General features: G+C 40.0%; 1 protein-coding gene across 5 annotated transcripts in view; it reads left to right on the top strand.

Annotated features, from left to right (window-relative positions):
- AAK1 (AP2 associated kinase 1) overlaps positions 1-13,910 on the top strand; it is a 139,506-nt gene that overhangs the window by 84,787 nt on the left and 40,809 nt on the right. For all 5 annotated transcript variants that reach the window (XM_079792780.1, XM_079792778.1, XM_079792779.1 and 2 more), the window contains exons 9-12: positions 3,187-3,290; positions 5,749-5,828; positions 9,842-9,996; positions 11,485-11,792. In XM_079792780.1, the coding sequence (XP_079648906.1) occupies positions 3,187-3,290; positions 5,749-5,828; positions 9,842-9,996; positions 11,485-11,792 (647 nt within the window). The remainder of the gene's footprint in view (positions 1-3,186; positions 3,291-5,748; positions 5,829-9,841; positions 9,997-11,484; positions 11,793-13,910) is intronic.

Genomic DNA, 13,910 nt, shown 5'->3' with positions numbered 1-13,910 from the left:
CTGAGCAGAAATCCTAACTGTACTTTGAGCAATATAGTACTGCTCTGTTCTCTTGTAGTCTGTTTTATAGGCTCTGGTACCAATGGAGTCCAGCTGAGTCATCAAGTGATGAGAAATTCATCTTTGCAAAACTGGAAGCAATTCAAATAATGATTGCGGTGCATTGGCTGGAGTGAATATATAATTAAGACTGTATAACTCTATGGAACTAGGTTTTTCCTCTAATTTAGGTTAATCACTGGATTTTGATAACAAGTATTTAAACTCAGTGCTTTAAATGTTTTTTAAATCCCCCACTTTTTTGCATTGTCGGAGTAAGCATATGTACTAATGTTCATTAACCAGATGGTAGACCAAATAATCTTTGCATAAGCCTCTGTACTAAAAAGCTAAAGAAACAGATTATTTTTATTATCTTTTTATATCAGTGAGCACATGTAGCATCTAAATTTTAACCATTATGGATTATAAATCCTGAGCAACCCAGTTTGGGTCCTAAGTGGGGATGCTCTGAAGAAAATAGAAGCCAATGTGGGCGAAGCATCTGACATTTTTTGAGGGCCTACTTTTATATAGTTTATACTTCATTTAATTCTTAAAACCTTATACAATAAATGTAATTATCTCCATTTTATGCAAATGAGAAAAGTATAGGTAATTTATCCAAGTTAACATAGTTTTTAAGTGACTTTATTCCATTATGCCAATTTTATCAATCAGCCTCTTCCATTTATTGACAAAAAAGTGAAGGAGGGTATTATTTAAAGGAATGGGATGTGGCATTTAATGGTTATTAGATTGTTTTCAGAGGTAAAGTGTTATGTCTGTTCTAGAATTGCAGTTATTTAAATGAGATTGGAAGGAAATACGAGAAAATGTCCCAATTTGATGCTAGAATGATTGGATTTTTTTGTAACTCATTTTTTTCTTTTTAACATTTGTGCAGAAAATTCATATTAGGAAAAACAACTCTATGAATGACATCTTTACTAAACTCTAATTTATTTCAGTTTACAAACTTTTTGATGGTTCTTTTGTCACCCTAAACTGATAAGTCTAAAATTAAATTTATTGCCATTCCCCCACCCCCTTTTACTACCAATTCAAGGTTCCCCTCTCTTTTCAATTTCTATTAATGGTGTCGCCACTAAAGCCTAGATGACTAAAATTTAAGGTTCTCTTTGGATTTGCCTACCCAGAGAGAGGGAGTATTTCCTAAATGGCATTAGGTTCTTTCTTTGGCGTTTCCCATCATCATTTTGTTCTCTCCATTCTCATTGCTGAAACAATAGCACAGTAAATCCTCAGTTCTCGAACATCTCCCATCTCAAAAAATTCTGGTTTTTGACCAAGTTGTTCATGGAAAAAATGTCTCCGTTTTTGAACATAACTTCAGTTCTCTACCTGACAACCCTTTCGTGCTGATACATCTGCATGACAAAAAGCATCTCTCAGGCCACAAACAAAGGAGAGAATGTGAGTCAGTTTATTTCTAAACCACTAAACCTGCATTGTTAAACATCTCAGGAAATTGTGCTGTGAATATTGTGTGTGTGTGTGTGTGTGTGTGTGTGTGTGTGTGTGTGTGTGTGTGTTGCTTTTGTTGCTGGTGAAATGGACGATTAGCACAATTTTAAAACATAAAGAGGCCATCCCAATGCTGATGTTGCTAAAGGTGTGAAACTGCTCACAAAACAAAGATCACAGACAGTTGAAGAGGTAGAAAAACTGTTGTTGATTTGGATAAAGAAAAAGCAGTTAGCTGGTGACCGCATTTCAGTGATAGCATTTCCGAGGCAATGAGATGTGAAAAAGCAAAGAGGGTGCACCTGTGAAATGAGTGCTGAAAGTGATTCATTTAAGGCTGGTAGGGGTGGTTCAATAAATTTAAGAAAAGAAATGTTTGTTAAAGATTAAACAGTACATTAGACATGTACTATATATAAAAAAGGTTAAGACAGGGAATCATTTGGGGGTCTGGAACAGATTAATTCAACTTACATTATTTCTAATGGGAAAAAATGATTCAGTTTTCGAACACATCGCTTCTTGAACAGCCTTGGGGAGTGAATTAACTTTGAGAACCGCGGTCCCACTCTATGTACAGTACAAGCTCTGTCAGCTCATGCCTTTAGTAGTGGATTGCCCATAGCCTCCCCCTCTTTCTTCAGTCAATCAAACACACCTTCACCACAAGATTAATCTTGTAAAATACCACCCTATCATGTGCCTATTCAGTAACTTCATGGCCACAGTAGGGCTCATACTCTTAGTTTGGCATTAAAGATCCTTCATACTCTGGTCCCATCCCACCCACCCAGCCTAATTTGCCTGTACTCTCTGACAAGAAAATCTATGCCCTGGCCTTCTGGCTCCTCTATTTCCTTGTAGCAAGGCATTTTTTACTTTCTCCAAGTTCATCTTTGCTCAGACTATTCTCTCATCTGGAATGTCTTTTTCTCTGCTTTACCCTGACTGACTAAATTCTTCCCTGCCTTCAAGGACCTGCCTCTTCTTCAAGCCCTTCACAAGACTGCAGCCTGATCAATTTTTTTGGAACTTAGTATCTAAACCATTCATTTGATTTCTTAAGCAATAAATGGCCTTGCATTATTGTTTGTATGTACTGTATATGTGAGTGTGTGTTTGTGTGTCTTAAAGATTTTTTTCCCCTGAGGATTTTTCCAGTTTCTGAAAGGGCAGCTAGAAACAGACAAGTGATCTACAGATCATGATAAAAGTAGAGATGTATTTGTAATTTTTGGATTTCTTTGTCTTGAAACTAGCTTAGATCTCCAACAAAAAAATAATAAGTTTATGAAATTTAAGTTTTGGTTATAGTTATCAAGATAATCACTAGTTTAGCAAGATCATATGAACTAAGGAGGTCAGAAGCAAGACCATGTAACTTCCTAGGTCCCAGAATATGAAGGTAGTAACTTTCATATTGAGAATTTGAGTCCCTATTGTGCAGAACACAGAGTGTGAACTTCAAGTATCTTTGTTATAATTTTAAAACTTTGTTGTTTTCTTGTAGATATTTAAAATTTTAGGAAAGTGCGAACTTCCCTTTCTGAGAAGGGAGGAAAGGACAAATTGGACTTTAATGAGGAAAAAAGATTGTTTCCTAGCTAATGTAATAACTGTTAGGATATTATTAAATGAGGTAACATTTGTTTTTCTTAGGGTATATGTTGGAACCAGACCCTGACAAAAGGCCGGATATTTACCAGGTCTCCTACTTCTCATTTAAACTACTCAAGAAAGAATGCCCGATTCCAAATGTTCAGGTATGTGAAAGGTGCTTTTTAAGGGAAGTAAACATTATTAATTGTCATCTAGAATTCTTGGGGTGTTAATCAGCTGTTTAATGAATATAGATGTCCCTTGCTTTATCTAGTAGGGCTCATTCAAGCAAGTTGCTAGGAAGCAATTGCTATAAAACAGAATCCATTTATCCCATAGAATTTAATTATAAAACTGAGGTAATTACACTGGGGAAAAACAAAAAACCCTAGGGATCGAGTTGAACACTTTGGGTGAAGATTGACCAAACTATGGTCTTGTTGATTTTCACAGTTCACTAAGAGCTTATTGTATTTACCTAGAGATGGTTAGGCAGCTGCTTTCCCGAGACGAGGCCTGGACATGCTGCCACACCAATTGGAACTGAAGCCCCTTGTCCCTTTTCTCCTTCCCTGCAGCAGAACTTGCTTGATTTTGCTTCTGCTGTTGGCCACCTGTGATTCACACTCCTTTTCCTCTCCCCTCTCCCCACACATCAGAATGTTTTCTACACTTTTAATCCTAAACTCTGCATTCTCAGTATCAGAGTATAGTTCTTGAAAACACCCTTTTTATTACAGTCTTGGCATATTTATCTGGTCATAGTACGAATCAACTTTCTTGAATATTGTACTAATGGATGCCGTCTCAAGTTCTGATCTGAAAATTTCTTGCCTGCTTCTCCAATAATGAACTTCTAATGTCATTTTGGGAGCTGATAAATAACATTCCACTTTCACTCCCACATTTGGATCAGATGTGGCAGTCATTCAGATGGAGCTCAGAATATTGGCTTTATCACTAATAAGATTGAGTCTGAGAACATAGCTTGACCAGTTCCCTAACATAAGAGCCTCTGACTAAGCAGTGAGCACCCGATTCTTGAGAGACAGGCTCTTCCCTAAAGGAGAGAGAGCATAGGGAGCCAAACAAGCTCACCTTTTTCTCATAGTCTTACCAGTAAAATAAGTTACACCTTCTCCCTTGGGAAAGGAACACTTGGTGGGTGAAAGAGAAGCTAGGAGACATTTTCTGCAGAAATTCCCCCCATCTAAAAATGTGAAGGAAATGAGACATCCTCTTAAAAGCCAGGTTCATTACTAGTATTTTGTTTGCCATGTTTCCCAGAATAAACGGGATACTGTACAGTAATCTAACATGACCGTGTTTTCTTTCACTACCCCATTTTCCCATTCATAAAGTTTAATAATATGAAATATAATTGGAAGCATTCAGATTTGTAACCAGTTTTTAATACGTTAAGCGTCATGTCAGTCACCTGTGACTGACACTACACTTTCTGTCCGGAGGACAAAACAGGCTGGGCACTTAACGTGTGTAAGTTAGCTTCAGAAGTCTCAAGTCATCTGATGCTTGCTCAGCAGTGGTAAACAGTGGTCTTGTGGTGAGGGACAGCTAGTGCTCCCTGGAGAGACGGTGTTGGATGGATGGTGCAGAATCCAAGCTCGAGGAGTTCATTGTGGCTTGTGGACTGAATAGTGCCTCATGTGCCAGAAAGAGGTGCTGGCTCAGCAACTAGACACACTGTGGCTGTGGTTTTCTCCCAGAATTCTAACTAGAAGGTTGGGCACACTAGTCAGTTCTGACTTCTCTAATATCTAGCTGAGAACTTAAATAGTAATAAAGCCCAGCCGGTGTGGCTCAGTGCTTGAGCATCAACCAGGAAGTCACAGTTTGATTCCTAGTCAGGGCACATACCCGGGTTACGGGCTGAATCCCCAGTGTGGGGCATGCAGGATGCAGCCAATCAATGATTCTCTGTCATTATTGATGTTTCTATCTCTCTCTCTTCCTCTCTGAAATCAATAAAAATATTTTTTAAAAATTTAAAATAGTAATATAGGTTACAGACATCTCTTTTCATTCCTATCATAACCTCACTTCTAAGCTGTGCTTTAGGGAGAGAAGGGTACTGACATCAAACCCCAGTGACCTTAGCCATACAAAAGGTTGAGAATGGCCCGGCTGGCATGGCTCAGTGGTTGAGCATCCAACCCAGGAACCAAGAGATGGTGGGTTCGATTCCAGGTCAGGGCACATGCCTGGGTTGCAGGCTCAATCCCCAGTGGGGGTGTATGCTGGAGGCAGCTGATTGCTGACGGGTCTCTCTCTTATCGACGTTTCTATCTCTCTATCCCTCTCTCTGTCTCTCTAAAAATCAATAAAAACATATATTTTTTTAAAAAAAGGCTGAGAATGATGGCAGGGGAATGTGCTGCAGGGGGGTTGCTCTGTCCTCTTCTCAGATACTTTGTCCCCCTGACTGGGGCTGAGTCTAGTGGGATATGCTTTTGGTAAACTTCCCTTCTCTCTACCAGAGATCAGGGTCTAGAAGCCACTCTGGAAAACCTAACACGTATTTCCATCAGCCTAATCATGGTGGTCATTCTTCTACAAAGAAATATATGATGTTCTTTTTAAATTTTTCTTTCAATTGTATAGAACTCTCCCATTCCTACAAAGCTTCCTGAGCCAGTGAAAGCCAGCGAGGCAGCTGCAAAGAAGACCCAGCCAAAGGCCAGGTAAGCAATGCCTCAGTGAGCACCTGTTGTGCTCCGTTGCCTCAGTAGCAGGGGAGGGTGCCTTGTATTTCTTAATTCTTCAACTGCCATGGCCAAGAGGCTGCCCAGCACAAGAAAGCAAGCTCTATCTCCTGTAGGCAGAAGCTATCCTTTGGGAGTGCAAGGAGGAATGTAATGAAATACAATGATCTACATTTGAAAGAGAATGAAAAACTCCACAGCTGTTTCCCTTGCTTGGAATTAGGCACAGGAGCATTCAGAGATGAGGAAACAGCAGACTTTAAATATTACTAATACAAGAGTGTCCTAAACAGGTGTCCTGGCCTTTGTTTAGCCTCCTTCAGCACCCTAATCCTCTACCTTCCTTTCCTTTTTACTCGCTAAGGCCCTGGCCACATTAGGAAAGTACAGGTCAAAGCACTGAGTCCATGAAACAGCCAAAGAACCTGTGGATCTTAGTTAATCACATTCTGTGAAACCTAGGGTCTTCCAAGACGCAGATGGTAAGAGAGGACTAAAGAAGCTAGTATTTTATTTGGGGAAATGCTTGAGAGAGAAAATAGAGAGGGAGCCAGGGAAGGCTAGGAGAGCCATCAGAAGGCGATGTAAGTCTGATCTAGAGAGAGGGAGGAGAAAGTTGGGTGGAAGTGACCTAAAAATTGCCACCTGATTTAAGGAAGGTTCGCCAAAGGGGAATCCTCGAGTCAAAGTCAGCTACCAGAGGAGACTCCTATGTCCCAGGACCTGGTCTGCCTTAATATCCCTGTGGTTTGGGTAGTAAGACTGGGGGCAGCCTATGGGAAGCATGGCCTCAGGGCAAACACAACAGTAGCAGTGGATTTCAGAGCACAGCGGCTGGGGTGCTTGGTCTTTCATACCCCTTGTATATGAAGGTCTGCAGGACACATCCTCATGACTGCTCTACCTTCCCAATGGCAAATTCTAAGGGTAGTCCCAGAGATGTTTATACCCCCTCTTTTTTTCTACCACACTCCCATGGCAAGGAAACCTTAGCAGCAAATTATCAACAAAATACCTTAGATGGGAATATGTGAATTTTTATAGAACAGTAAAATAACTTCTACATTTTAAAAAATTCTTGAATATTTATAGAATGCCTGCAGATGTGGCTGTAATGAGACTTTGGTTTTTAACAAATTTAGCAAACTATATTCATATTGTTACTTTGCAGTCTGTTTATTTCTTGCTTAAGTCTGCCATGCTCACCTCTGGGAATTGCTTCTGGGACTAATTTAATAGCTTAGTATTTGGGTTTATGGCCTTCTGTACTAGATCCAAACATGGTATGTACTGAGCTAAGCAAGGATCTCTTCCCACAAAGCACACACATTTGTAAAAATTATAACAACGATTAACATTTGAGTGGTACTCTGTTGTGAAGATGGATAAAATAGTACCTATGTCATAAGGCAGATGTGAACATCAAATGCATAAATGGCTGTGCAACTGTTTTATAAACTGTAGAGTGCCTAAACTGTTAGTTTGTATGGACCTTAATAATGCTGTGAGAATACACAGACATGACAGCTAAGAGATTTTGGTCTAAGTCATCCTACCTATAATTTACAATGATTTCATTTGCATTTTTGTATTTACTCCCCAATCCTAACAGGTGCGTTTCTCTTTCTAACTCTTTTTAAAGTGGCCACTATTCATTGAGGCATCTTATATACCAAATACCTTACTAGGTACTTTACATAAATAAGATGTAAAGTACCCCCCTTTAAAACAAACTTATGAGGTTGTTGTTGTTATCACTTTATAGATGAGGAAACAGACTCAGAATTGTAAGTTGCCCAAGGCAGTTAATCACTATGGGGTTAATGAAAGAACCAGACCTCCAGCATCCACACTCTTTATACTCTGTACCTTAAGTGATGTGTCCAAGATCACACAGAGAGGACAACTTAGAGTCAGGTCTCCTGGTTTCTCAGTCTGTATTTTTTCGCAGCATATTGAGACCCATACAAACCAATAGTTTAACACTCTGCATTTTATAAAATGGTTTCACAGTCGTTGTTGCATTTGATGTTCACATCCACCTCATGATTGTAGGTATTGTTTTCTCCATTTTACATATAAGGGACCCAAGGCTAAAAGAGGTTAAATGATATGCCCATTGTTATGCAGTTGATAGGTAGGGAGCTAGTGCTCAAGTATAATTTTCTTTGATTCTAAATCCCAGTGTCTCTAAGATATTATTACCCTTAGGAGAAGTCCAGTGTGGGAGTTTTTAACATTTGTTTTTCTACTAAAGTCTGTTTAAGTTCTGACCCTTGGCTTTATCTTTCTTACACCTTTCTCAACATCTGTCCCATTTCCCTTTCCACCTCCCTGCCCCAGGTTATAGCCTCCCCAAATGTGATCGCTTTTATATTATCAGTTCTCTCCCCAGCATAAGAGCTTCTTTCTAGCACAGTGATTTTCAGCCATTGTACTGCAGGAATTTTAAAAACATGCAATACCTGACTATATAAAGGGTACTGACCTCTTTTGCCTTAGATTGTCAAGTAAAAAAAATGACAACAGCCAACACAACAACAGCCATCTGGTATGAATGAATCAAAATTATTTTTTAGTCAGATCGGCCAAAAACATAATATATTTCTGGGTGTGCTACAGAATTTTAATAATTGGTTTACATGTGCCATGGATGAAAAAAGGTTGAAAATCACTGCTCTAGCAGGATACTAGTGAAAAGCCATGGGGTCCAGAATGGAATACCTTGGAGGTATGTCACAGGGAAGGACATGAGGCCAGTCGCTTTGCTTCCTGTTTTGCATTTCATGGAGGCTGTGCGAGGCATATTTTGGAAATATCCACGAAGCTTGTTTATTTTGGCCTTAAGTGCAGTCAACTATACTCCCTAAAGTACATTTTCAAAGGACAACCACTCTGATCTGAGTTGGCCAGCTACCTGGACTGCTCTAATGAATGGAAGTCACCATCACAAGAAGAAGGCAGACCATACAGCAGTCCTCCCATATTAATTTGGGTTAGATTTGGCTCTGACTTACAGAAACTCCAAAATTACAGTGGCTTATGTAAGATAGTGTTTATTTTTTTCTTTAAGTAAATAGAGTCTGGGGTAAGTAGTCCAGGGCTGATAGTGTAGTTCTGCTCCACCAAGTCCTCAGGTGCCCGGGCTTCTTCATGCTCACCACTCTACCATCCCTCAGGCTGTGGCCATGACCTCATGGACCAATATGGCAGCATCCCTGTTCCAAGCAGCAGGATCAAGGAATGACCAAAGAAGAAGAGAGACAAAGGGCATGTACCAGTTATTTCTTAAGGTTTCTAGCAACTGCCACATAACAATCTGTGTATATCGCATGTAAGGCCAGAACTTGGACACATGGCCACACCTGATTATAAGAGAGACTGGGCAATTTGTTTTTTACTATAGGTGGCTCTATGCCGAGATAAATATTATATTGCCATGGGAAAAAACAAATATGTATATTGGAGGAAGTGAAGTTCCTGTCACACTCCCCAAATACTTCAACTTGAATTATTTGCTTATTTCTTTTAATTGCCTTATTGGATTAATTTATTTGCATACGTTTTATAGTAGAGAGACCATTTTGACAGCTAGTTCTAACCAAGTTTGAGTTCCCTCTACATCTGAAAACCACCTGCTTCAAACCCCTCTTTGCATCATCACCCAAAGTGTATTCTGGGAAATTCCAGTAAGTGTTAGGTAAAAGGGCCACAAGGTCACATAGATTTGAGAAACACTGCATTCTATACAGTGCTTTCTTTGAGGTTCTCTATACACATGAAAGGTTCTGCTGAAATATTAAAACATTTTCCCATGAAACCTTTATTTATAACATCCAGTAACACAGAATGCCTGCTGGGAAATGTTGATTAGGCAGATCTAGAAGGTTTGGATGAATGTGGAGAACAAAGCTAATACATCATGTACTCTGCCCCTCCCCTATTTTCTCACACATTAATATGAATCTTTGTTTTTTCTTTTCCTCTTCTAGACTGACAGATCCCATTCCCACCACAGAGACTTCCATTGCACCCCGCCAGAGGCCTAAAGCTGGGCAGACTCAGCCAAACCCAGGAATCCTTCCCATCCAGCCAGCCCTGACACCTCGAAAGAGGGCCACGGTTCAGCCCCCACCTCAGGCTGCAGGTCAGTTCCTAGGGGCTTTTAAACTTGGTACACCTCTTTATTATCCTGGATAATGAGAAGTCTTGGAAAGCCTGATTTTGCTTCAGGAATGGAATACAGAGCCACATAAAGAATAATAGTTTTCTGCCCTGGCCACGTGGCTCAGTTGGTTGGAGCGCCAGTCTGTACACTAAAAGGTTGCAGGTTCGATTCCTGTTCAGGGCACATACTTAGGTTGAGGGTTTGAGCCCTGGTCTGGGCTCGTACAGAAGGCAACCTATTCTCTCTCTCTCTCTCTCTCTCTCTCTCTCTCTCTCTCTCTCTCTCCCTCCCTCCCTCCCTCCCTCCCTTCCTCCCTTCCTCCTCCTCTCTCTTCCTTTCTCTCTAAAAATCAATTTAAAAACATATCCTCAGGTGAGGATTAAAAAAAGAAGAATGGTTTTCCTTAAGGACCAAGAGATGAGCTGCCATTGAAATTATATGACAGGAGGCTGGTGAAAGGGGAGGCCAGTCATTGAATTCTGCAGGGGATCACCAAGACCACCGAAGCCTGTTGTCTCTATTTTTTCTAGTCTTGGCCCTAATTTTGTGGCTTGGTCCATTCATCCCATACCCACTTCTTTATTTCATAAACTTTTCTTTGCCTCTAAAGACCAAGACACACCTCTTTTAGATATAGAGGAATTGCTTCTTCAATTCTGTCTCTTGAAGTATCTGTCACCACTCTATGCTTTGGTATTCTCTTTCTGGTGAGGTGACTAAGTTTTGTTTCATAAAGAGGATTGATCCAAATTATTAAGTAACTGAACTCAGCCATCACTTCCCTTACCAGGAAGCTGTTTCTGGTGAATTTGGTAGCCATTTACTTAAAAGGCAGCCAGACTAGAATTGTGCAACCTACATATAAAACATCAAAGAATGCTTTTATTCTGCAGAATGCCAACAAGTACAAAGATTGTATTTATATACAGTAGCATCAAAGGCTAGTTGAATTTGTAGATAATCAGGATGCTGGCTAAAGGAGTAATTGACTAAATGGGATGGTGAATAAAGGAAAGCTTTTTGAAGGAGGCAAATATAGAATTGTTTGTTGAACATTGTTTTGAAAAATATGAAGTGCAGCCCAGCTGGCATAGCTCAGTGGTTGAGCGTCGACCTATGAACCAGGAGGTCACGGTTCAATTCCTGGTCAGGGTACATGCCCGGGTTTTGAGCTCTATCCCCAGTGTGGGGCATGGAGGAGGTAGCCAATCAATGATTCTTTTTCACCATTGCTGTTTCCATCTCTCTCTTCCTTTCCCTTCCTTTCTGAAATCAATAAAAATATACTTTTTAAAAAGTGCATAGATTAGCAAGAAGGAAGGACATTCCAGGTGCAAAGACAGTAAGGAGCACATGGATTTGGGGGTTATCTGTCCACTTATCACCCCCTCTTTCTTATTATGGCAAGAAAAGAAGTTGTTTTTGGAATAGTGTTGAGCCCTTACATGGAATTTATTCTCATTGCAGGACCCAGCAATCAGCCTGGTCTTTTAGCCAGTGTTCCCCAATCAAAAACTCAGCCCCCAGCCAGCCAACCTCTACCACAATCCCAGCCCAAGCAGCCACAGGCTCCACCCACCCCACAACAGACGCCTTCCACTCCTGCCCAGGGTCTGCCCACTCAGGCCCAGGCCACACCCCAGCACCAGCAGCAACTCCTCCTCAAGCAGCAACAGCAGCAGCAGCAGCAGCAGCAGCCGCCACCACCACCATCACAGCAGCCAGCAGGCACATTTTACCAGCAGCAGCAGCAGCCACAGACACAGGCTCAACAGGTAAGGTGGTCAGAGTGTGACCTTTGCATTGCATATCCCAGTCATCACTGGGTCTCTTGTACTGTAGAATTTTCCACATTCTGGATTTGGCTGATGGCATCCCTGTGGTGATGTTTAATATGTTTCTCCATCCCCTGTGTAAACTGGTAATTTCCTGAGGCTTGCTCAATATTCCATTCAGTTTGATTGTTCTTTGTTTTTCTGGTTATATCACATCAGGGGCATATAATGTCTGGTTGTCCTCTCTTTTAATAATATTAAGATCAATAAGTGGGTTTGGTGTTGTCCATTTGATCCATGATGTTCCCCATCAGCTTAGCAGTCATTGCTAATCATTTCCTAAGTCTATTAATTCATTAGGGATGGCAAAATGATAATATTCTAGCATTTCCTCTTCATTTAAGGGCTGGAATTTATCTATAAAGAATTTTTTTCATCAACTATTTTATTGCCCTAAGGTATTGTTTGTGCAGAAAAGGCAGAAAAATTTATGATTCTTTTCCTGTTTTTACCAGTTTCAGAATGAGTTTGTTCTTAGTATCATCCAAAGGTGAATAATGAGGTTTTTGTTTTAGTATCATTATGAACTTGTGGATCTTAACATATTTGATATGTGTCCATACAATGTAGTTTTTTAAAATTTTGTTTATTTTGATGCTCAAAGCATCCCAACTTTGTCCAGTGAAAGTCTTCAAATTGGCTCCTAGATTCTTCGGCTGGGACTCCCGTAGTCTTTATGATTTCCTTGTTATTCATTGTAACAAGCTGTTCCAGGCTCATTTTACACTTAACCTGAAATCAGCCATTTCTCTAAGGAGCTTCATTTCCTTTTCATGGAAATGGTCTTTAGAAACCACATTTTTGGTGCTAGGGATACTCATTTGCTAATGGGTTGGTTAGTTATTGTTTTTAGACCTTTTCAGTGGACAGTAGTTAGGAAATAAATTTTGTTTTCTTAATAGGATATATACCATGAATTCAAATTTATATTCCTAATTCAAATGTGTAATTACAGGATTTTTGTTTAACTTCTTAGATTTTGTATTTGTACTATAGGCCCAGTGCATGGATTCATGCACATTGAAAGGAAATTAATTAGAAGAAATATTTTAGAGGCTATGGAGGGACTTCAGGAAGTTGGCTCCAGGGTGTATCCAGCCAGTCTTGCCCAGTCCTGATCAGCCTGACCCCAGCAGCAAGCTAACCTAGAGGTCCGAGCGTCTGCCCCCTGGTGGTCAGTGCGCCGTCACAGTGACTGGTTGAACTGTTGAAGGGACAATTAGCATATTAGGCTTTTATATATATATATTTTTTTCTAATCTAAGTCTTGATTCCTAATAACATTAACATATTACTTATTTGATTTATAGTTTCAAGATAACAATACCAATAGGATTACTGAAAATAGTTTAAGATTTCTTTGCCCTCTTTACCCTTAGAATGTTTAGCATATTATTTTCTGGGGAGTTTGGCTATTAATTTGACACATGGGTTTCTTTGTTTCATTTTGCTTTTGATTTTTAGTTATTGATTTTTTAATTTTGTTTTGCGAACATGTAAAATATTTACATAGTTTCAAAGTTAAATCTGCAAAATCCTATCCCCTCTATCCCATATGAGAGGTAGTCCTCATTCCTATTTACAACTAGAGAGATGGATATATAGGATAGTTTATTCAATCAGTCCCCTGTTGATAGACATTTGGTTGTTTCCAGCATTTTACAGTTATAAATAGGCAGCTATTTACTGACATCTGCTTCTTTGCTAACCCTTTAACTTTACCTTATTAGGCAAACAGTATCCTGTCAGTTAGCTCTATAATGAAGTAAAACTATTTGGGATGTTAAAAGACAAGATCTTGGAGTTTTGTTCATCAGTAGGCCCTTGTTTGAGCTCTATTTGTGTGCCTAGCACATAGTCCTTAGTGGGTAGGAGAAAGACAGAAAAGAAGTTTCTCTATTTTTAGGATGCTTTATAAGAAACTATAACTTGGCCGGGACCGGTTTGGCTCAGTGGATAGAGCGTCGGCCTGCGGACTCAAGGGTCCCAGGTTCGATTCTGGTCAAGGGCATGTACCTTGGTTGCGGGCACATCCCCAGTAGGGGGTGTGCAAGAGGC

The sequence above is a fragment of the Cnephaeus nilssonii genome (genome assembly GCF_951640355.1).
Source record: "Cnephaeus nilssonii genome assembly, chromosome: 15".
Classification (NCBI taxonomy): domain Eukaryota; kingdom Metazoa; phylum Chordata; class Mammalia; order Chiroptera; family Vespertilionidae; genus Cnephaeus; species Cnephaeus nilssonii.
The sequence above is the reverse complement of the archived record's forward strand: the minus strand, read 5'-3'. Positions and strand labels throughout refer to the sequence as shown.